Below are 22447 nucleotides of genomic sequence, written 5' to 3'. Positions count from 1 at the left end.
TGCAAGTAGATAATAGGGAATCACCAGAGTTCACCAAGCAAAGAGGTGATATGGGGAGACCTAAGCTTTAAAATAATCCTCTTAGTAGTTGAGTTAGTCATTGAGTCCAGGATGGAATGGAATGAGAGACTTGAGGCCGAGAACTCATAGGTGGCCACTGCAGTTTTCTAGGATGAAGGTAATGAGGGACTAATCAGGACTGTGACTGTATGAATGATGATAAGGGAACATAAGGAACAATGATAAGGGAACATGTGAAAATATAAATGACAAGGCAGATGATGGAAAAAAGGCGCATATTTGATGTTAGCTTTGGCAAAATGAAGAGCTGTCTTTTCATGTGAAAGCAAAGAGCAAGAGGAAATAGTGGGGGAAGGTATCTCAATGATGAGAGAATGAATAGGGCAGAAGGGGGAATTCTCTGGGAACTGCAGTTGAAAAGAATCAATTTAATAATCCTCAGAGAAAAAACAAATGACTAAAGAAGAATACCGCCCAAACTATAATATATAAATGAATGAGTAGCCTATTAAATTTCTATCTTCAAATATCTTGGGTATATATGTATTTCCAAAAGGACATCACTTGAGCACAGAGTATAATAGTATGGAGATGAATGGACTGGATCAGATCTAGGAAATTGCATTGATTCCAAGCTGTTCTCTTCTAATATCCATATTTTTAATATCATTATTCTTTTGGTGATAATATATGGCTATGAATCATGGCACACTATACTATTGAAAAAAAAGAATAGAAAATATAAGTTTTCCAGGACTTTTTCTTAAAATATAGAGAAGAAAGAAAGATAGAGGAGATGGTAAAGTTATGGAAAGGTTATGACTCTAGGGATGCTAGTAAAAGAGGAACGGGTGCACATCTGAGAAAGTAAATACTGGAAGGCTTTTAACTGTCAATTTCCTGGAAGTATTTAGGCACACCAAAATATTCTCTTGATATTGATGATTAAATAGGTGTGGCAGAAGAGACTAGCTTCTGTGTATATGAATCTTTGTATCAAGAAGAAAACTGTAGTTTGGGAATTAATGAAATGTATAGTAGTAAAAATGAAATGACAAGAGAGAACAGAGTGTGACTGTCATTCAGAGAGAACATATGATGGAGTACTGGTAAGTCCTGATGGTTTATGGAATAAACCGTCAAAATTACACTAGATGTCTGGGTCTAGAACTAGACTAGAAATCTAGACTAGAGGGAGTGAGTTCTTGATTGGTGCAGTGTGAAGAGGAGAAAAAGTGAGGAGGTTGACTTACCTTATCTGTGCATTAAATCCTGACAAACTGTGTCTACAATGAGTCCTAGTTTCCTTCCACACTATGATAATAGTTTGGAGGAACAAAAATGAGGAAGCCCATTTAGTTTCAATATATCTGGATGACATATTGCTGAGTCTCCTGTAGTTTCTATACAGGAAGAAAAAATGCTTAGGAAGTACAAACAGATTAAGAACTTGGGGTATGAGTGAAATCAGAACCAACAGTATGACTGCCAATGAATATATATATGAACAGCCATAACAATGTCTATGAAAGTGGGAATAGTGATAAGGCTGAGTAAGGTGCTAAATCGTTTTTTTCATGTGTTCTAGGATTAGCTCTAACTTCTGGAACATATTATATAGATTGACTCAAGTACAATCATATATTTCTACGTAAAAGATAGAAATAACATAATGAGACATAATGATATCACAACACCAAATTCAGATACAAAATTAAGCAAGGGTCAGCTAACTGTGGCCCATGAATCTAACCTGGTACCTCTTTTTCATAGTGCCAGAAACTAAGACTCCATTTATTTAAAAATGTAAAAATCATTATCAGCTTGAAAGCTTTATAAAATAAGCAAAGGGGCTAGATTTGGCCCTTAGACCATAATTTGACCCCTGGTTTATAGTACCATTGGGGAAGGAAAATAGGAGAAGCAAATCTGATTATCAGATTATGAAGTGGGTATTTTCTTTATTTGTGAGGACGTCAAAAACATATTTCCTGCCCCTTTGACTATGAAATATATGGTCATTCAATTCCACAAGTCCTTATTAAGTACCTACTAAGTGCTATCTAATTCTAAACATTTTATCATATGAGGATGAAATAGAGAAGATGGGGGGAGATGGAGAAATAGAGAAGATGGAGGAAGATAGAAGAAAGGCTTTACACAAGGATAAATTTTGAGAGTCTAATGAGTGCCTATTAATTAATGAAATTCTGGGATAAGATTTACAATGCACTTCCTCTTTCACTGCTTGAATATGGTTCTGTGTCCAAGAATAATCTTGTAAGAAAGCATCTACTTTATGAAGATAAATATTGTTGAGACCTTTAGCATCACAGCTATGATAATCCAAATTCAAAACTTACTGTGCAAAAGTCAACTTGATCTTGGCTTGAATTTCTATCCATTCTTCCTTTAAAAGTTTTCCATGGTCTAATAGCTCCTTTGAAAGTCTCTCAGCTTTTGTTAAATTTTGTGAGGCTTCCTTTAATCTGAATTGTGTTAAGGATAATTTTGTATTCATTTATTTATTCTTGATCCCAATTCCCAGGATCCTGGCTCCTAGATCTTTATGTAACATTGTATGAATCATCTTAATTAGATGGTCTTGAAAATTAAAATATACACACTATGAACAGGGCCTCTAATTACAAAGAAGACAAAGAAAAAGGATACTTCTCAAGTGCCATTAGAGCTCTCCCCAAAGTATGAAAAAGGTCAATTGAACATCTGAAAACATGTATGCTTTCTTCAGAGGAAGGCAAAAAGGAACTGGCGATGAGAATTTCTCTAGCTTTTTCTGCATGTTGTTTTGCTTGTAATGATAGTCCTGTGAACACATACACATACACATACACAAAGAGTAGTTTGAGTTTTCTTTCATTTATCAATGAGCTAGAACGTGGATTTGTGAATGATTTGTGAATGGAATGTTGTTTCTTTCCCATATTATTAAGTTTCACTTAGTAATACATTCTGAGAAGCAGCGTTGAGTATCCCAGCATGCAGCACAGCTGAGCAGGTTCAGGCAACAATTTCATTATAATTTATCTGAAAATAGTTTCATGACTATAAAAGGAAAACATGTTTCTTTAAGTATTCAAGTAAAATTCTACTAAACAAGAAATATATATGTGTGTGTGTATATATACATATATATATATTTTAAATAAGGTAATAAAAACAAGCTGGAATTGAATTTTTTATTTCTCTCCATAATTAGAGTTATGAATTCCTACAAGTTATTAGAAAATAAATGATGCATTTAAAGGCTATAGCATTCTAGACAAGAAATTGGATGTAAATTCGCTCACATATAATTTCTTGGTAAAGATTTCCAATATAATTGTGTCCAATCATTCATTCCTCTTCCCCCCAGAAACCGTGTTTCTTCATTTTTAAAAGGGATCTCCTATCACCAAGAGTTTTTTGTGAGGCATTAAAATATGTGAATCATCTGAAAGACATATTTCTTACATTGTAATAGGTAAATGTGGCACAGACTAGAAGCAAAAATACTACCACTAAATGCCTGGAATTTATATATCTCAAGTTTCTTCTACTGACTCATTTTATAATATTAGAGTGACAATGTTATGAAGATGACAATAAAGAACCTCATTAAAAATCAAGAGAAATAGCCATGATTTCTATGAAAGTCATGTTTTCAATGATCACTGAGCTTTGTGTTCTTAATTACACAGAATTATACCTCTAGTCTCCAGAAGGCTGTCAAAACATGAAGTTAACTGTACCCATGTCTAGAATACAAGAAAAGTATTTTTCAGAAGCCAAAAAAAATTAAATATTATTATTATAGTGATTCTTATACACCTTTAACTTTTGCATAAGACCCATGTTTACCAGTCAAGCAAAAAGTATTTTAATGAGAATCCTTCTGTGTTGTTTTATGCTAGATTCAGTGAAAGAGACCAAAAAAAATATTATAAGTGACAGTAAGTGCCCTCAAAGAGTTTATAATCTAGTTATAAGAGGCAAGAATATGAAAGCTAGAAAATAATATAAGAAAATACATAATCAGGCATTAAATGAAATTGTGATGATTGTAAGAGGAACAGTAGTCATATTAAAAATTCACATCATACCTAATAAATTTATTTTCTCCTAAAAAATTTTATTTTAAAGACTATGGAAAAAATAACTAGCGCTGAACTTTTTACCTTTTTATTCCTAAATCTTCATATTTTCCTTATATCATATACTTTCTTAAATTTCTTTGAAATGTCATTTCAATGTGTACTAAGAAAATAGTCAACATTTAAATTTGAGATAACTCAAATCCATATTCAACTAGTTATGTTCAAGCCAATAATTTTGTAGAAGGGACAGAAACGAGTTAACCAGCCATCTGTAAAACTCACCTTTCAGCTGTAGGTATCCTCGAGCCAAGTTAACATGTGCTTCTGCTAGTTTCCAATGATGGTCTCCATAACAAATTCTTGTTAGTGCCACTCCACGTACCAGCTCTCTTATTGCTTGTTTATACTATTAAAGAGAATGCACACACACTATATATATATATATGTGTATATATATATTTATATATATAAAGTCTCTCAGCTTTTGTTAAATTTTGTGAGGCTTCCTTTAATCTGAATTGTGTTAAGGATAATTTTGTATTCAGTTATTTATTCTTGATCCCAATTCCCAGGATCCTGGCTCCTAGATCCTTATGTAACATTGTATGAATCATCTTAATTAGATGGTCTTGAAAATTAAAATATACACACTATGAACAGGGCCTCTAATTACAAAGAAGACAAAGAAAAAGGATACTTCTCAAGTTCCATTAGAGCTCTCCCCAAAGTATGAAAAAGGTCAATTGAACATCTGAAAATATGTATGCATGCATTGAACATCTGAAAAACATGTATATATATATATATATATATATATATATATATATATATATATATATATTTAGTTATTTAAAAAACCTAAACTCTACATACACAAAAGTCCTTCATAGTCCCTTCAGTCTGGCTGTGTTTGCTTAATTTATTTAGTCTTAATCTTTTTTGGAATGTGGACCCTTTTGTCACTCTGGTGAAGTCTATAAAGTGCTTATCAGAATAATATTTTTAGATGTATAAAATACACAGGATTAAGCAAATCTATTAAGTTTAAATAAAAATTTAATTTTGTCCCATCTAAATTCATAGATTTCTGAAATCTTTCTATGGACACTATGGTGGGAGAGAAGGGTATCTGTGAACCCCAGATTAAAAAAACTTCACATCATGAAAGTTTTTGCAATATAGGAAATTTCACATGGCATCCTATTGCATATGGTTTCAAATAAAGAACTCTTTTTGAAGTTGGTAATAACAGAAAAGGTATGCTGTAGTGTGTTACACTACACTGAGACTATAGTTGAGGGGGTAGCTAGGTGGCAGAGTGGATAGAACACCAGTTCTCAAGTCAGGAGGACCTGAGTTCAAATCTGGTCTCAGATACTTAACACTTCCTAGCTGTGTGACCCTGGGCAAGTCACTTAATCCCAACTGCCTCAGGGGAAAAAATAGAGACTGTAGTTGAAATAAGAATTTGCTTGTTATGGTATTTATAAACACTTTGATTTCTATGACCTTTGTAAAGAATTTTTAAAAATTTTTCTCCAAATATTTTCTATAATAGACAACTGTCTATTATATTATATTATTATTATGTATATTAATATATAATTGTTGATATATAATATATTAATATAATATATTATGTTATAGAGATTTCTGAGAAAAAAAAGCTACAAATGTGAAAAAGAATGAAAACACACTAATTAAAAAAAAGTCATTTCTGAGGTTTAGCTACTTGCTCAGTTCTTGTTTTTCTCCATTATTTGGCTAATGTAGATGTCACCTTATGAGTTAGAGATTTTTATAGATTATTATTAGTAAACATCAACTATCTTTTTAAGATTTAGGAGTGGGCATAGTGATAGACAGTTAAGTATAATAATTTGGAGACTTAGAACCTTTGATACTAGTAAACAAACAAGATCAGCAGGGCCAAAAATCAACATTGCAAGAGGAGGAAGATGCTTTTTATTTGCTGGACATCATGGAGATAATGTGTCTGAAGGCCTCTGGTCTTTTAACTGAATCCATTCTAAGCACTTTCCTTAATGCCTTAATGCATTTCAAGGTTCAAATGACTTCTCAGTCATTTCAGGATTATGTCTATCACAGCAACAGATTAGCAGCTAGTGTTTGACAGAATCTAGAGAGGGATTTTAGACTGGTCAATGAAAGAAAGCTAAAGTAAGAGTCAAATGTGAGAGAAATAGGGGCTGAGGCAGAACTGTGGGAGGGGTAAAATATATATGCTATCAGAACTGCAACAATGCATCGAGTATCTTTTAAGCAAAGTTTGAAAACATTTCTGTATACTTACTGCATACCAGAGCCATTGTGCTTTCAGTGTGACACACTACAATTTAATTTACCACAAAACAAATATCTATAGGCTATAAAAAACAGAATTTTAAAAATATAAGTAATGTTAAAAACTATCCCTTTGTCCCTTTTATTATGTCCCTTTGTATGTTGCACCTTATCTATTTACCCTTAAATCTACCTATGGAAGCTATAGAGAGAACATAGACTTAGATTTCAAAGAGGCTTCATGAGCCATCTAGCCTAATCCTCTACAAAGGAGAAAACTGAAGCCAAATGTTTAACAGATGGCCTAAGATTAGACTGGTAATATTTAAGGACCTAAACTCAGCTTAGTATATAATCTAGGACCACTCAAATTTCCAATATAACATTCAAGGGCTGAATCTAAAATTTTGCCTTGAATCCAACCTTGTTCCTCTGTACCAAATCAGTCTCATGGTCCATGTAAACTGTTAAGGCCAGAAAAGTTATTGGTAGGGCTGGAATGTAGAGCAAGAAAGAATAGAGATCTATGTTTGTAGAATGTTTCCTAAGCTTTACCCTGTGGTGAGAAAGAAATTGTGATCATGTCTGGAGGTTTCAGGAATAATGGCAGACCAAACAAGAGGACAGCAAGTGAGTAAAGGAAGACTAGAATAAGCATTTGGGGGGGAGGGGGTTCAAATATTTCTTATAGTGTTTAAGTTTGTATTTAGTGTATCCCTAATAAAGGTTTCTAAAAGCATGAAAATGATACTACCAGACTACACATCAGAAGTTGAGAACTCTAATCATGCTTCTTACTATAAGAAACTTGACAAAGACATAGAAAGACTTCACCCAAACTGTGCTTCCTGCTTTGTCTTCTAATGTAACCCCATTTTTAGTTGCAGGGGCTTTTGTGCCAACTGGACAAAAGCAATTATTGAATCTTAAAAAATTAGAAGCTGACCTTAATGAACATGGAGGAAAGTGTGGTACAGAAAATACTGATTTGCAGGCAGAAAATCTTAGTTCAAATTTCAGTTGTAACAATGCGTAGACTTTAGACAAATCACTCTAAGCAGCTATTATTTCATTTGTAAAGTAGGTATAATAGTACCAACTTTACAAGATTATTGCGAGTATTGTGAGTATTATATGTAAAGCATGTAAAGTGCTTTGCAAACTTTAAAGCACTTATATAAATCTTAGTTATTATTATCTTAGATTCCCTTAGTAACTCATTATGTCTGTTGAGTCAATGCAATTTGAAATAGAAAGCAAATACTTCCTTAAAAATAAAATGTGCATGAAAGAGTTATCTTACTTGGTGAATGCTGAAATGAAACTTTGCTTTTTGTTCACACTCCAGAAGTTTCTGTTTAGGAGGTCCTAATAGGATTAATAGGCAGTTCATTTTGAAGCTGTCTAGGTCTTGTGTGGAGGACATCATTGGTTTCATTTAGGTGACTGGAATTTTGAGTTTCTTGATCTTCTTGCATTTTCTGTTATCTGTCTTCTAATTTTGAATATTATAAAAACATCCAAAGTAAAAAAAAAAAAATTATTTGCCAAATTACTTTTAGAAATTAAGAGTAGCGCACCTACAAATTTCACTAAGATAGGTATTACAATAAATAGCTGCTATTAAATTCATACGTAATAGTCACACAGAACATGATCACCCACTTTCTTGGTGGTCTTGATTTGTTACATTACTTTTAACCTTACCTTATAGGCTTAAACAAAAATACTTTTTCATATTATTAAGATATTTTCCAAGCTTGTTTTTTGCCTTTTAGAATTTTTTAGTGAAAAGTCCAAATACGTTGGCTGCCACAGAAGTCAAAGAATTTTTCTATGGCTGTCAAATCACTGCCAACTTCATTTTTACCTTAGCAAAAATGAATAATGTAGTCAATAAATATCCTTCATTCATTCAATAAATATTTTTTGATCACCTACTATATTCAAAGAATTGTGTAGGAGACACAAGGATCAATATAATACTTGCTCACTACCATCAAAGTGCTTAATAAGCTATTAGGGAAGAGAGATGTATATAGTGAATCACAGGATTTCAGAATTAGAAGATTATCTAGTTCAACATGTACCTGATTTATCCAATCACTTCAAAGGCAATATGATAGATTAGCTAGAAAACTGAATTTATATTCAGAAAACCTAGGTTCAATCCCTGCTTCTATCCCTCACAGTTTTGGGCAAATCAGGTTAGAAAACTGACACTAGAGTGGCTTTCAATGCCAAACTAAGGATTATGAATTTTGATTAATGATGAGTACAAAACTATTTAAGATAAAAGAGTGATAGGGTCACTAAGTGATGTTTTAGGAAAATCGATATGGTTATTATTCAAAGAATATAATACAGGGAAGAAGAGATTGGAAGCAATAAAAAAAAAAATTAGGAAACTATTGCCATCATGCAAGTGTGAGATATTTAGTAATAAGTGATAGTAAAGACAATAAAAATATCTCATATTTTAAGTGCTTGACAAAATGCTCTCTCCACAACAGTTCTGTGCAATAGAGAATGAAAGCATTATTATCCCCATTATACTTATGGGGAAATTGAGACTGAGAGAGGCTAACTGCCATCTCAAACTCATGGAACTGTTGGAGAGGGTAGAACTATGAGTTGTCTGGTATTTCTAGGGTTGCAAGAGATCCCAGAAACCATATATTTAATCCCTAGCCCCACGTTTCATAGGTAAGAAAACAGGAGTCCCCAGGCAAACATTAAGTATAGCAAGTAATTCCAAATCTTTTTTCTTCAGAGGTAGGGCTCTTTTTCCTATATGTTGTTGTCTGCCAGGTTCAGACTTGAGCCCTAGTATAACACCTTGGCCTTAATAAATGTTGGTTGAATTAAATTAAACTGCAAAGGATCATATGAAGAAGGAATGTGAAGGACTAGGTAAGTGCTTAATTAAATGTGCAGGATTAGGGAAATGAAGAGTCCACCAGACCTATCCCAGGCTTCTATCTCCCCAGGGAATATCTTGGAATGCTTTATTTGAATTTCAGGGAGTTTTTTTTTTTTTGTTTTTTTTTTTTGACAAAAACCCTCCCAATGGGCAAACATGGCTAAGTAGGACACTTAGGTCTATGTTTAGAGATAGATTTGAATTTTAGCTTTGCCCTTGAACTTAACTTCTAAAAGACTTAATGGGAACTGAGCCCAAGTTTAACTTAAGTGCAATAGCAACTCATAAATTATAAAAAAATAAAGCAAAACCAAAGAAAACCCACCCTACTTTAAAAATTAAACATTTAAAACACACAAGACAAGAATATAAAAGATATTAAAATGCAACTGTCCTCCCAAGATTGCCAGATCAAGAATTCATAGAAATAACCAGGAGGCAAGGGGAGATTAGGAAAAGACCTTCTGTCAAGGGAAAAAAGTCACAAGGGATTTTGATTCAATTCAATTTATAAGAATTTATTAAATTCTAGGTAGGTACAAGGCATTGTGAGAGCCACTCAAAGAGCTTGCTTTCTTCTGTAGAGGTGGAAAGGAGGGAAAATACACAGAGAAATACAAATTCAGAAAAAACAAATACAAAGTAATTGGGGAAAAGAGAACTAAACAATAGGGGATGAGGAAAGGTCTCAGATAAGAGATGACACTAAAGCCAAGATTTGAAGAAAGCAAGGATTTCCAAGAGTTGGAGTTGGAATAAAGGATTAGAATATCACAGGAAAAGAAAAGCAAGGATGCCACTTTGACTGAAACTAAGAATCCTTGGGATGGAGCAAAGTGAATCAGTTTGGAAAAAGAGATTAGAGCCAGTTTGGAAGGCCAAATGTAATATTTTTGTATTTTATTCTAGGGTCAATAGGAAATCACTTCTTCAGCAGGGGAAAAGCAGGAAAATAGATATTAGAGACTCTAATTACGAAGGAATTAAAATATTTACATATGTAAAAGGCAATGAGAACCTAAATTAGAGTGATGGCTATCAAATACGAAAGATATTGTGGAAGTAGAATAAAAAATACTTAATAAGGACTATATCTGAAAGATGAGAAAGAAAGAAGGTTGAATATGACTCAGTTTACAAACCTGAATGACTGGAAATTTCGCAGTTGGAGTTTCATTTACTTACTTTAAAGCCTTAAAGGTCTTTTTTTCAAGCTACTATTTGAAGCAAGTAATTTTAAGGATGCTATTGGTTTAATTTGAATGGTTCTAAGATCCTTTTTCCAGAGCAGGTTTTGACAAGGGAATGATGGGGCTACAGGTTGGAAGGAAGGGAAGCAGAGGGAACAATGTGAGTAAAGGGTCAAATTAGGTCCAAGATCTGAAAAGAAATATTTATTGTTTCATAATTTTTCCTTTAGTTGGAGTATTAGTCTACAGTTTGAACAAGAGTACCTCATCACGAAATCAATCTTCTCGAAGTATGAAAGCTTCTTCTTTACTGAGATATCAGCAATGTCATTATACTGGACCAAAAAAACCTTATATTGTAATTCTATGGGGAAGGAAGAATGAAATTTATATTAAACATAAAAGGCTATTTATCTGTCTCTCCATCTTCATCTTCAGGTATTATTTTAACTTTATTATATGTTTTCTTATTAGTGTTTTTTTTTTCAAATACATGTAAAAATCATTTACAACATTCATTTTTGTAAAACTCTGTATTCCCAATTTATCTTTCTCTCTCACTTCTTCTCTCCCCAAGACAGCAAGAAATCTGATACAGTTTAAATATATGCTATCTAAAGGTGTTATTTTAAAAATGAAAATAAACTTGTTTCTTTTCAATGTTAAAACAGCAAGGAAGATACTTTTGAATTTTTTTTAAAAATTATGCATCAAGATTTATTTTATTCAACCAAGAGTTTATTAGAAGTATCTGTTTTTTTTTTTTAAACATTAAAACATGTAAAGGTTTATAATATCAGACATTAACCTGCCATGTTCTACAGTTGCAGTAACTTGTAACAGGTTTCTCCTGCTTTCTAGGTTTTCCTTTCCAACCCACCCTGTATATTTCTGCAGATTAAAACAGTTGAAACCTGATATCATTTTGCAATTCCTTTAAAAAAAAAATTAAGAAAGAAAGAAAAGAAAAAGAACCTCTCAACGCACCCAAAACAAAAACCCACCTTCAACAGCTTGCCATTGCCTTAGAGAACAAAATCCCAAGTCTTCATTTAGCTTGACATTCAAGACCCCTCACAGCCTGAGACTTGTCCACTAATTCACAACATGAAGAGCTCTTCACTCCAGCCAATTGTCTTCAATGCCACTTAAGCACACTTTTACTCATAGTCTTTCTTCTCTCTTCTAATCCTATCCTGCCACCACTTCCCTCACCATCACCTAATCTGAAATGCCCTCCATCTTCCTCTCCATCTCTCTAAAGCCTAGTTTATTTTCTAAACCAATTAATGTTTTTTTCTGAGCATTTCAGACTGTATTAATCTTTTCCTCCCCTGAACTTTGTAGTATTTAACTACCCTACTATATTATTATTTAAATAATTTGTGTGTATCAATTGGACCATAAGCGCTGGAAAAGAAGGCTTGTGACTAATTGTTATTTTGTATCCCTTTGGACTTAGTATAGGGCTAAAAAGGCAGTAGACACCTAATAAAAATTTCTACAGTGAAGTTATGCAAAATGTTTTTAATATAGTATATCCTAGGAGTTATAAATTGCTTCAAGAAATAGGCTTATCTTTTAATAATCATAGTTTTTGATATTGAAAAGTTAGTTATAACTTTCCAACTATAAATCTGCTTCTGTCCTCTTCCTGGTTTCCTTGTCAACTATTTGGAAGATTTGTCCTTGCATTTACATAATGCCAGCACATAATTTTCATAGGAGAAAAACAAGTAAAAACATGGAATTAAGGATAAAAAAAAAAGCCACACAATTTCAGGACTTAAGTCTTATTACATTCATTTCTATGTTTTATAAATTTGCAACAGTGCGTATTATAAATAGATTTCCTATTTATTTGGAATATACTTCATAGAAGTATCCCTTTTATTTTAAATATCCCTTCTATTTTGTAAGTGTGTATGCATATAGATATAAATGTGACTGAATATTAGATATTAGCAAGTTCAAACGAAAATAGTACGGTAAGGTGGTCAAAGATAATCACTTTTAAAATTTACAAAATTGCTTTAGATACAATATTTCTTACTCCATCCCATCCCCACACTTGAATGTAAAGAGAAATTTGTACCTTCATAAAAACTTGTTACTTGATTTCCTCTGACTTCTGTCCTTTAATAATTCACTCACTTTGGCTTTTGTCGGATAGTGGTTACAGTTACTTCTTTAAAATTAGAGAAATCCTGACAAATTCAAGAAACAGGCAATTTTGCTATAAATGCCATTATCAACTTACATTGGATTCGGAGAAACTGCTCCAATTCACTGTGAGAAAAATTGCACATTTGTCTATTTGCAGCTTTCCAAGCCACTTCAGTTATTGTTTTCTTATTTTATACTTCTTTATATAGATTAACGTCCACGAAAATGACTAAAAGTCAAAGAGCTTAAAACTAAATTAAGACAACCATTTCCCGGAAAAGAAACTAGTTATTTTACAAACCTGATCGGGGGAGTGATTGATGCAGCTTTAGCCAATAAGGAACAAAAGATCCGAGATACCCTTTTCAGTCACAGTTTGCGACCAATCCTTGGGATCCTAAGGCGGGAATTTTAAAAGGGGGTTGACTCTCTTTTCCTAGACCTCTCCTTAAAGCTAAACCCCATCATTTGAAAAAATTAACTCCTTTTATATGTTTAAAACTTATTTACTAAAAAATGTGTTAGGTGCTTTGTAAATATCTGATATCCTATTATGTAGCATTTTAAATAGAGATACTACATGCCGTAAAAGCATCGATTTAAACTGGAAAAGCGTTTCTGTTTCCCCTCCCCCCACTTTTTTAAGCCCTAGACTTTGAGGCATAAAGATGTTGACCTGCTCAGTTCAGATTGTAAGGGGTGAGGGCAGAGTTTTGAACTTAGTTCCTCTGACTTTGGATCCAGCATTTTTCCACTAAAGGAACCTTGAGTTGTTACTATTACTTATTATAAATCTAAACAGAAGTAATACCATATTTTGATTAGCCAATGCCATTGATTAATTGTGGTCAGTTTTAAGAAATTTCAAATATTTTTATTAATATGTTCATGTATCTAGATAGCTTTGCTATACACATTTTGAAAGAAAAATGCTTTTGCCCACATCAGATTTTTAAAAATAGAAAAATGAGCCATAATGCTTTGTTCTTTTAAAATTTTGATCTCCCTTCCACACCCCAGAAAAAGTGAAAGTTTGACTGACAATTGTATTTATCTATCAACATTGGGGCACTATTCTTTATATCGAAGAATCTCAAGATAGCAGAAAGCAATGGATTAGAACCAGTCTATGGGTTAGTCTCCGTAAAGCAATTTATAATTTGGTGTCTTTTGAACAAATCTCTTGATCTATGGGGGATTTTCCTTTCCTAGAACATTAAATGGGCATAATTTCATTAACGTCTCTAGATTGTTCTTGAGACTTAAATGATTTAATGTATATAAAGTTCTTATACTCCTAAAGTAATATGCAAATATAAACATTGTTATTCTATTCTAACTTAGGCAAATTAAGTTCTGGGAGAGGAGTTGTTCAGAGTACTGAACTCAGGTTCAAATGCTACCTGTGTACCAATGTGTCCATGGATAAATCACATCCTTCCAGGACGTTTCCTCTGATATTAAGAGGGGATTAGATTAGGTGGCTCCTTGTTTCCAATTTGTGACCCTTTGTTAGATCAGTGAACATTATATAATAGCTCATGTTTTATAAGTCGATAAGTTCCTACATATCCTTGGTCCTCATAACCACTCTTTCAATTAGGTAACCTAAGAAGTTATTATTCTCATTTTACGTGTGTCAGAACCGAGGCTTCAAGAAATAAAGCAGCTTGGCTAAGGTCACCCAACTATTAATTTGCTTTGCAGAATTCTGACTTCAAGTTCAGTGTTTTTTCTATTCTAAGAAGTTTTCTGCAGAGAATACTGCATTTGACATTCACCGACATTTTTCTAGGATAAAGATAAGGACTGGACATGCAATCTCATCTATATTAAGAATTCCTTGGATAAGGAAAATCCCCTTACTAACATAGATCCCGTAACTTCTTAATTTGTTTTAAAGAGTTGTCCAGAGCACTGAGAAGTAACTTGCTCTGGATCACAAAGCCAATACATATCAAAGACACGACCTGAATCCAGGCCTTCTAGGTTCCCTAACCGGAACTACAAATTAACACTTATATAACGCCCACTATGTGCCAGGCACTCACTATACTAAGCACTTTACGGCTATGGCTCCTCTCAGGGAAGCTAGGTGGCTCAAGGCACAACATACCAAGCCTGGGAATAAGAAAAATCACCTTCCTGAATTCAAATGTAATCTCTGACACTAGCTGTGTGACCGTGGACAGTCCCTTCACCCTGTTTGCCTCGGTTTCTTCATCTGTAAAATGAGCTGGAGAAAGAAATGACAAACCACTCCAGTATCATAGCCAAGAAAATCCCAAATGGAGTCATGGAAGAGTCGCACACAACAGCTTTGCGGGCTGTGAGCCTTTTCCTTCCTCCGGGTGAGTCAGTGAGGGCCGGCAGCTGTTGAATTAATAGCCACCTATTCCCAAAATCTGCCTGTCGGTTGAGCCCTGCCCAAACTTTCAGGCTTATCAGAGGGACAGGAACCTCTGATTACCGGGGTTATGGGGGAGCAGGAAGGTAACCCAGAAAAGACCGCAACCCCTAGGACAAAAAAAGACAAAGACAACAACGGGGCGGGGCCGAGGCGGAAGCGTCGAGCGCTTGTCTATGAGCAGATACCGCGAGAACTAGTGCGTCTCGCTCTCGCGAGGCTTCCTTCCTTCTCCAGCCCCGCCTCCTCCCGCCTAGCTCCCCGCCCCGACTCCACCCCCCTCCCCTCTCCTTTCCTTCCCTCCCCCCCCCCCTCCGGGCGCGGATCCGGGGGGCGTGAATCAATCGGAGCTGGGTCCCCCACCGCCCCTTCCCCCGTCCCCGCCCCCGCCCCAGCCCACACGGCTCCGCCCCTTCCCCTCCCCGCCTCCCTAGCTGAGGGGAGCTCAGCCTCGTCTCGGGGAGAGCCTGGGGCCGTGGGCTCCGGCCAGGAGTGGATGTAAGTATCTCCTCCTCCTCTTCTTCCTCCTCCTCCTCTTCCTCCTCCTCTCCTTCCCCCCTTCCTCTTCGTCCTCGTCGTCGTTGTCGTTCTCCTCCTCCTCCTTGTCTTCGTTTCCGCTCCCCGATCTCGGCTCCGCCGCCCCCAAATCTGAACCTCCGCCTCTGTTGGGTCTGCCCTCTGAGGCACCTGGGGCTCCGGGTCCCAGTCGGCCCCAGCTCCCAAGTGTCTCCCACCGATCCTGCGCCCTCACGGGGACTGACTGGAAAGATTCGTTTCCAGGTCCCGTCTGTCATGACCTCACCCGGCCGGGCCTCGTCGGCTGCTGTCCTCGACCCCATCCCCGCAGTAGCCCTAAACCCCCATTTCCCATCCCGCATCCCGCCTTCCGTCCGAGTTTCCCCCTCCCAGGAGGCGCCCAGCCTGCTCGTTGCGGGACTGTCATGTGAAGAGGTGTGTGTGTGGTCACGGGCTGACACCCCTGGAATTGGTTGGCTTATCTGGAGTGCTAGGACTGTGTATGAAGGAGAGAGAGAGTGTGTGAGAGAGAGAGAGAGAGTGTGTGTGTGTGTGTGTGTGTGTGTGTGTGTGTGTGTATGTGTATGAGAGAGAGAGAGAGACCCCATTTACACATAGAGAGACACATGCTAACGACCCGGAGTTGTTCACTAGTTGTACCGCTAATTTTAGAGACTGTGTATATGCATGTGTGTAAATTGCTGACACCCCTGGAGTTGGTTGACTAGTTGTAAAAGTGCTGATTAAGAATTTGAGGACTGTCTATGAAAGTTGTGTGTGTGTAAAATCATACACATTGATATCCCTAGAGTTGGTTATATTGGTGCTAATCAGAAGGCTATCTTGTAAAGTCGGGTATATAAATTGTCATATAAATACTGATATCCCTGGAGTGAGTTAGCTCGTGTAGTGAGACTATGTACAGGGTTGTCACAAGAATATGTAGATGTGTGTTGAGAAGTGTGTAAGAAGGTGCCCATTTTGACACCCCTTTTCCTGAATGGAGGATCTGGAGTTGGTTTGCTAGTGTATTTGTGCTAATTAAGAGGGGTGATAATCTTAAGGTCTCTGATGTGAAGCTTCTTTCTAGGGAAGGGAACTCCTTTCTGAGAACCATCTAGGCAAAATAAAATTATCTTTCCTTTTTTTTTTTTTTAGGAGACAATTAGGTCTCACATTGGGTAAAGTCAGGAAGACCTGAATTCAAATTCAGCTTCATATTTCAAATCCAGACACTTAACTGTGTGATCTTGGACAAGTCCCTTAACTTCTTTCTGCCTCGTTTCCATCAACTGTAAAACAGAGATAAAAATAGCATGCAACTGACAGTTGTTGTAAGGATCAAATGGTAGACACTCAGTAATTAAATGCTTATTCCCTTCCTTTTCCCCTTTTAAATTGGGATTAAGGATAGGGTGAAAGGTTAAAAAGAACATTCATTAAAGTGTTAGAGTTTTGATTTTTTTTTAAAGGATACATTTCATAGGATCACAGATCTAGACTTTATTCAAGCCTTTCATTTTATAAATGAGTCAGGCAGCAGCTATGTTGTATGTTTACCTTGTTCCAAAGTATGCTAAGAACTAGAGAAACAAAGGCAAAAAGTTTGTTTTCAATAGCTTACATTCTAATTAAAGAGGCAACAGTAAGGTACAAACAAGATATGGATGAATGGAAGGTATTCTGAGAAGGAAAGGCACAATGAGGAAATTGAGGCCCAGAGATTTTAAATGATTTATCCATGGTCACCTTATTAGTATGCATCACAAACAAGATTCAAACCTTTTTTTTTTTTTTTTTTGCCTCCATATCCAGCTGTCATTACCTAAAATTATGTGTGTATGTGTGTATATATATATGTATCATTCTTAGTTTCCTGGTAAAAACTGCTGGAAAACAGGAATTAACTAAAAAGTCAAAGTATTTTAGAACTGTTTGATAAACTAGTTCCCCTATCCTGGCCCCACATTTTAAATATGAGAAAAGTGTTGGTCACATTCTAGATGTACAGTGAAAACAGGAACATTATAGCTTTTTCTGAAAATTGCCTTCAAATTATTAGAAAACTTAAACTTATTTATCACATAGCCTTACTTTTTGATTCTGAAATGACTAGCAGATTCAGGGGAAAATGACTCTAATTTATCTTGTCCTTGGTGTCAAATCATATTTCTTAGTATGCTCATGGCATGAATACCTTCTATAATTTTCTCATATTTGACCTCATTTTCAAATTTAAAAATTTGTGATTTCTATTCACATCAATCAATAAACAGCTATATGGCAGATACTGTCCTATGTGCATTCCTCTTTAAAACACACACACATACACACACACACTCCACAATGAAACGTATTCAGAAGACACACTATTTGAAAACCAACTGGATTTTCATAATGTGGACTATAGCTGGTAAATGATCAGTACTAGTATTTATTTATCATTGAGAACATTTTTAGGCTTTTTAGTGAAATCTTATGTTGTGCCCTTAAGCATATTTCAATGTAGCCGTATATGAAAGTAAAAAGTGGTAAAGTGAATGTTTGAGGTGTATTTTTAAAATATATAAACAAAGGCTATGTAATGCCTGTGAATGCTACAGAATTATAGAAACAGAAATAAATGTTATTAGTATTGTATGATTGTATTTTTTTTTCTTTAATCACTTTTAAATCCACTGATATGACTACTTTGTAATTGTAAATTTTTATTTATTTATTTATTTATTTTTTGCTGAGGCAGTTGGTGTTAAGTGACTTGCTCAGGGTCACACAGCTAGGAAGTGTTAAGTGTCTGAAACCAGATTTGAACTCAGGTCCTCCTGACTTCAGGGCTGGTTCCCTGTCCACTTTGCCACCTAGCTGCCCCACTTGTAAAATCTTAGAACTTTAATTGGTAATATTTTTTATAGGCACATTGTTACATGTTACTTTTGAGAGTCTGGAACCTAAGTTAGGTTCTAGTCTCTGTTCTGCTTTTAACTTGTAGGACCTTGGGCAAGTCTTGTACCAATTGGTTCCTGTTGAATAATTCAGTTTAATTCAACAAACATTTAATTATCTTCTATGTCTTAAGAGTTTGTGGACACAAACCATGGGGGAGGTAGAACAAGAATAAATACACAAATGCACCGAAGAAAGATAAGTACAAGGAAAAGGCCCAGGCAAAGTGTTGTGAGTAATTTTATGGGAGACATCACTTTTTTTAAGAGAGGAGAGAAGAGGATTAGGAAACGTTTAATGGAGAGATGGTATTATGAGATAGACTTTAAAAAATAGGAAGGAGTTTAGAAGGAAATCGTGAAGAGAATTTGTTCCAGGCATAGTGAACTAAACAGAGCTGCAAAGATTGGAAAGGGCAGAAATTAGAATGAACAGCAGAAAGTAGTTCAGTTTTACTGGAACTTAAGACTATCCAAAAGGAAATTGTATGATATAAAACTGAGTGGAGCTAGATTGTAGAAGGCCTTGAATGGCAGAGTCAAGAATTTAAATTTTATTTAATAGACACTAGGGCCTAACTGAAGATTTTTAAAGGTGATAATTTAGCAGTGCATTAGAAAATTACTTGACATTAATGTGAAAGACTGATTAGAAAGAGGAAACTTGGAGGCAGAAAGGCCATTTAAATATCTTTTAACAGCAGTATGGAGAGAAGAAATGAAAACCTGAACTACAGGTGTTTTAGTAAGAGTTGAGTGGCCAAATATTGATTAGAGTAAACTCTGTTTTAAAAAAAAAAAAATCTGTCCCCTTTTCATCTGTTAAAATTAAATCTTTGAAATTCTATCCTTTTTGATTCCGGGCCTCCCAAACTTCAGAGAGTCTATAAGAGGGAGCATATCCTCCTGGCTAGCCTTTTCATAGGCAAATCACCACATACCCTCACCCCCATTGATAGCTGGTTTAAAAAGCCTTCAAAGTATTTTCATTCAATTGGGAGAACCTGGTGTGATCGGCTCAAACTGCCCCCCCAGGCACTGATCGGCAACCCTCCTCCCTCTTTTCTCCCCCCCCCCCCCAGTTCTGACCTGCTTATAAAATAGATTTCTGTTCACTCATTCTTTGCAGAATGTCCAAAGTAGTAAGCTTTGCCTCTTTGGCATAGTTGCCAGGACTCCTACCCGCTGTGAAGACATTCTCTTCTCAGTGTTAACACCTCTGTTTAAATCTCTGTCAGGATTTCTCTGCTAGGACTTTGTCTCTGGGGAAGTCAGTCTTCCTAGCAAAAGCTGACTTCTGCAGTGCCAACCATAAACTTCCTTTTGCTAGTCTAGTATTTGGGGTTCATGAATTCTTTCACATTGGACCTGCGCTGACCAAAGGGGTTTCCACAACTCTCTAAACTGCCACTAACCTTGTCAATATGAGTGAGACATTGCAAAGATAGAAATAACAGCACTTTGAATAGTTGGTTGGATGAGTGTGGGTGAGAGTAGAAAGAAGTTATTTCAAGATTATTAAATTGGAAAGATAGAATATTTAATAGAAATTGACAAGTTAGGAGGAATTATTGTTATTAAGATATTGAAGAGAAGAGTGAATTTAGTTTTAGGCAAGTTGAAATTGAGAGTGGACTAGAACCGAGACTTGAGATAGGGAAACCCTACGTTTAAGTTAATGCAGTAATCCAGGAGTGAGCTGATAAAGATCCGTACTAGGGTGATGGCTTTGTCTGAGGAGAGAGAAGGATTCTTATATGACAATATTGAGAAGAACTTGGAAACTGATTGGTTATAGAAGGAGAGAGAATAACGAGGCAAGGTTAATACCTAGGTTGTGATCAACAAGACATTGGTACCCTTGACAGTAATTGGAAAGTTAGGAAGAAGGGAAGATTTGGAGAAAAAAATATGAGTTCAGTTTTAAACATATTGAGTTTAAATAGGAATATTAAGTTGAAGGTCTCTAGAAGACAGATGGACATTTAAGAGTGATGGTTTAGGAGGTTACAGCTAGATGAGCAGATCTGGGAATCTTTAGCATAGAGAGGTTATTGGAGCTGATAAGATCACAAGATAAAATAGTATATAGAGCTCCAAGTCAGAGTGGCCATAATTAAGCCGGTGTGACCTAGATGAAACTGCAGTGGAGGAGTGATCCCACAAGGAAGAGAATTATTTCAGGTGCATCTCTATTCAACAAGCAATTGGAAATACAGCACTGAATATAATGGGATTGATTAGACTTGATTTGGAAGTCACCTGTACAGAAGTGTTAATTAAAGCCATATTTAAGACTCAGCTATATCTGTGAATCTGTGGAGATTATGTAAAAATCTGTCATCTCCTCAGATTCCTTTTTTAAAGATCACAACCTATCTATACCCACCTATCCTAAGCGATTCTTATTGATCTCCTCCCAGAAATTCATCACAGGGGAACCATCTAAATATTGGATGCCTTCCTTACTTTCTGACATTGTGAGGGTACCAGTGGACTATTTGGAATGCCAACTTGTCATTACTTACATGCCACATGCCTATCCCATCTTCTCTTTCTTTTCTAAAGTTTCTTGATGCCCTTTACTTCTGTTTTTCCATGAAGTTTTTTATTGTAGTTTATATAATTGCTTCAGAAAACTTCAAATAAACTTTTCTGATTCTATTTGGAATGGTTTTTGCTGGTAATTCAAATAACAATATAAAGTAGTAGTGGGCAGTAAGATTTTAGGATGAAGTAGAATAGATTTATAAATGTAGGTCAAAGGAAGCTTTCTTTTTTTTTTCAGACCTTTGTCTGACTTCACTCCCTTCTGACTTGAAACTTATTATATTCTTTGTGTGTGTATTTTGCAGTTCCATGAATGTTTATGGAGTTACATAAATGAAAGTATGTGATAGAATATAAGGAGGAAGCTGAAGCCCAAGGAAGTGAAATGATGTTCTAACTTTACAAAGCTAGTCAGTAGCTTATGGTGAAGGTTAGAACTTTGTGCAGTATCCTTTAAGTGCAGTATCCTTCTGTTTATTCAAATAAAAATAAACAAATAAAACTGCAATTCCAAGGATATTCGCTTTGCTCATTTCTAAGAATCCTCAAAATTAAGTAAAAGGGAAAACAAAAAGTAAATTATAATAACTAGATAATTCTTAGGAAGTGAAAAACATAAGTGGGGTGAATAATTGATTACCTCTTATAGTTTATTATGTTTTAAACATATTGAAGGAGCTTTTTTGAAAAAAGAAGTAGAATTTGCTGATTTAATTTTTTTAAAGTTTCCTTTACACACACACATATACACACAGATACAATGTTTGAATCTTTCAAAAAAGTTATTGTACATATTTTATTAACCAAAAAAAACACCTTTCTCATACTAATCATTTTGTTTTGCTTAAGCTGTGACTTTATAAAACTATTTGTATTTGTGTGTGTGTGTGTGTATGTGTGTGTGCGCGCACATGAAAAATACATCTTTTAGTAAATTTTAGAGTTTGCAAAAGCTTTGGATAGAATAATTGTTAGTTTTAAAGTTTTTAGTGTCTTTATGTCCTAAATTGTATATATTATTTTATATACAAATATGTATGATGATGTATTATAAATGTTTATAAGAGATCAACTATAATTTAAAATTTTTCTTGCTTTCTCTTTAGATCGTATTTTACAAGATGTAGTGCTGTAATGTGGCTGATGGGACAGGTTCAGTCATGGCATCAGAACTTTGTAAGACAATCTCTGTGGCGAAGCTGGAAAAGCACAAGAATTTGTTCTTAAATTACAGGAATCTACACCATTTTCCAATGGAATTACTGAAAGATGAGGGCCTGCAGTACTTGGAAAGACTCTATATGAAAAGAAACTCCCTAACAACCTTGGTA

At 35.3% G+C, this 22447-nt stretch overlaps 2 protein-coding genes across 2 annotated transcripts in view; one reads left to right on the top strand and one right to left on the bottom strand.

The window, feature by feature from the left end:
- TTC23 (tetratricopeptide repeat domain 23) overlaps positions 1 to 12955 on the bottom strand; it is a 106701-nt gene extending 93746 nt beyond the window's left edge. Inside the window, 7 exon segments of the mRNA XM_051981022.1 lie at positions 2385 to 2510; positions 2695 to 2848; positions 4401 to 4524; positions 7726 to 7807; positions 7809 to 7917; positions 10800 to 10899; positions 12631 to 12955. Of these exon segments, the coding sequence (XP_051836982.1) occupies positions 2385 to 2510; positions 2695 to 2848; positions 4401 to 4524; positions 7726 to 7807; positions 7809 to 7900 (578 nt within the window). The 5' untranslated portion in view covers positions 7901 to 7917; positions 10800 to 10899; positions 12631 to 12955.
- A 2462-nt stretch (positions 12956 to 15417) lies between these two features.
- Positions 15418 to 22447, top strand: part of LRRC28 (leucine rich repeat containing 28) — a 183212-nt gene continuing 176182 nt past the window's right edge. The window contains exons 1-2 of the mRNA XM_051981023.1: positions 15418 to 15606; positions 22223 to 22444. Of these exons, the coding sequence (XP_051836983.1) occupies positions 22277 to 22444 (168 nt within the window). The 5' untranslated portion in view covers positions 15418 to 15606; positions 22223 to 22276. The remainder of the gene's footprint in view (positions 15607 to 22222; positions 22445 to 22447) is intronic.

Source organism: Antechinus flavipes, chromosome 2 (genome assembly GCF_016432865.1).
Source record: "Antechinus flavipes isolate AdamAnt ecotype Samford, QLD, Australia chromosome 2, AdamAnt_v2, whole genome shotgun sequence".
NCBI classification, from domain to species: Eukaryota; Metazoa; Chordata; class Mammalia; order Dasyuromorphia; family Dasyuridae; genus Antechinus; species Antechinus flavipes.
This window is presented reverse-complemented; position numbering and strand designations above follow the sequence as displayed.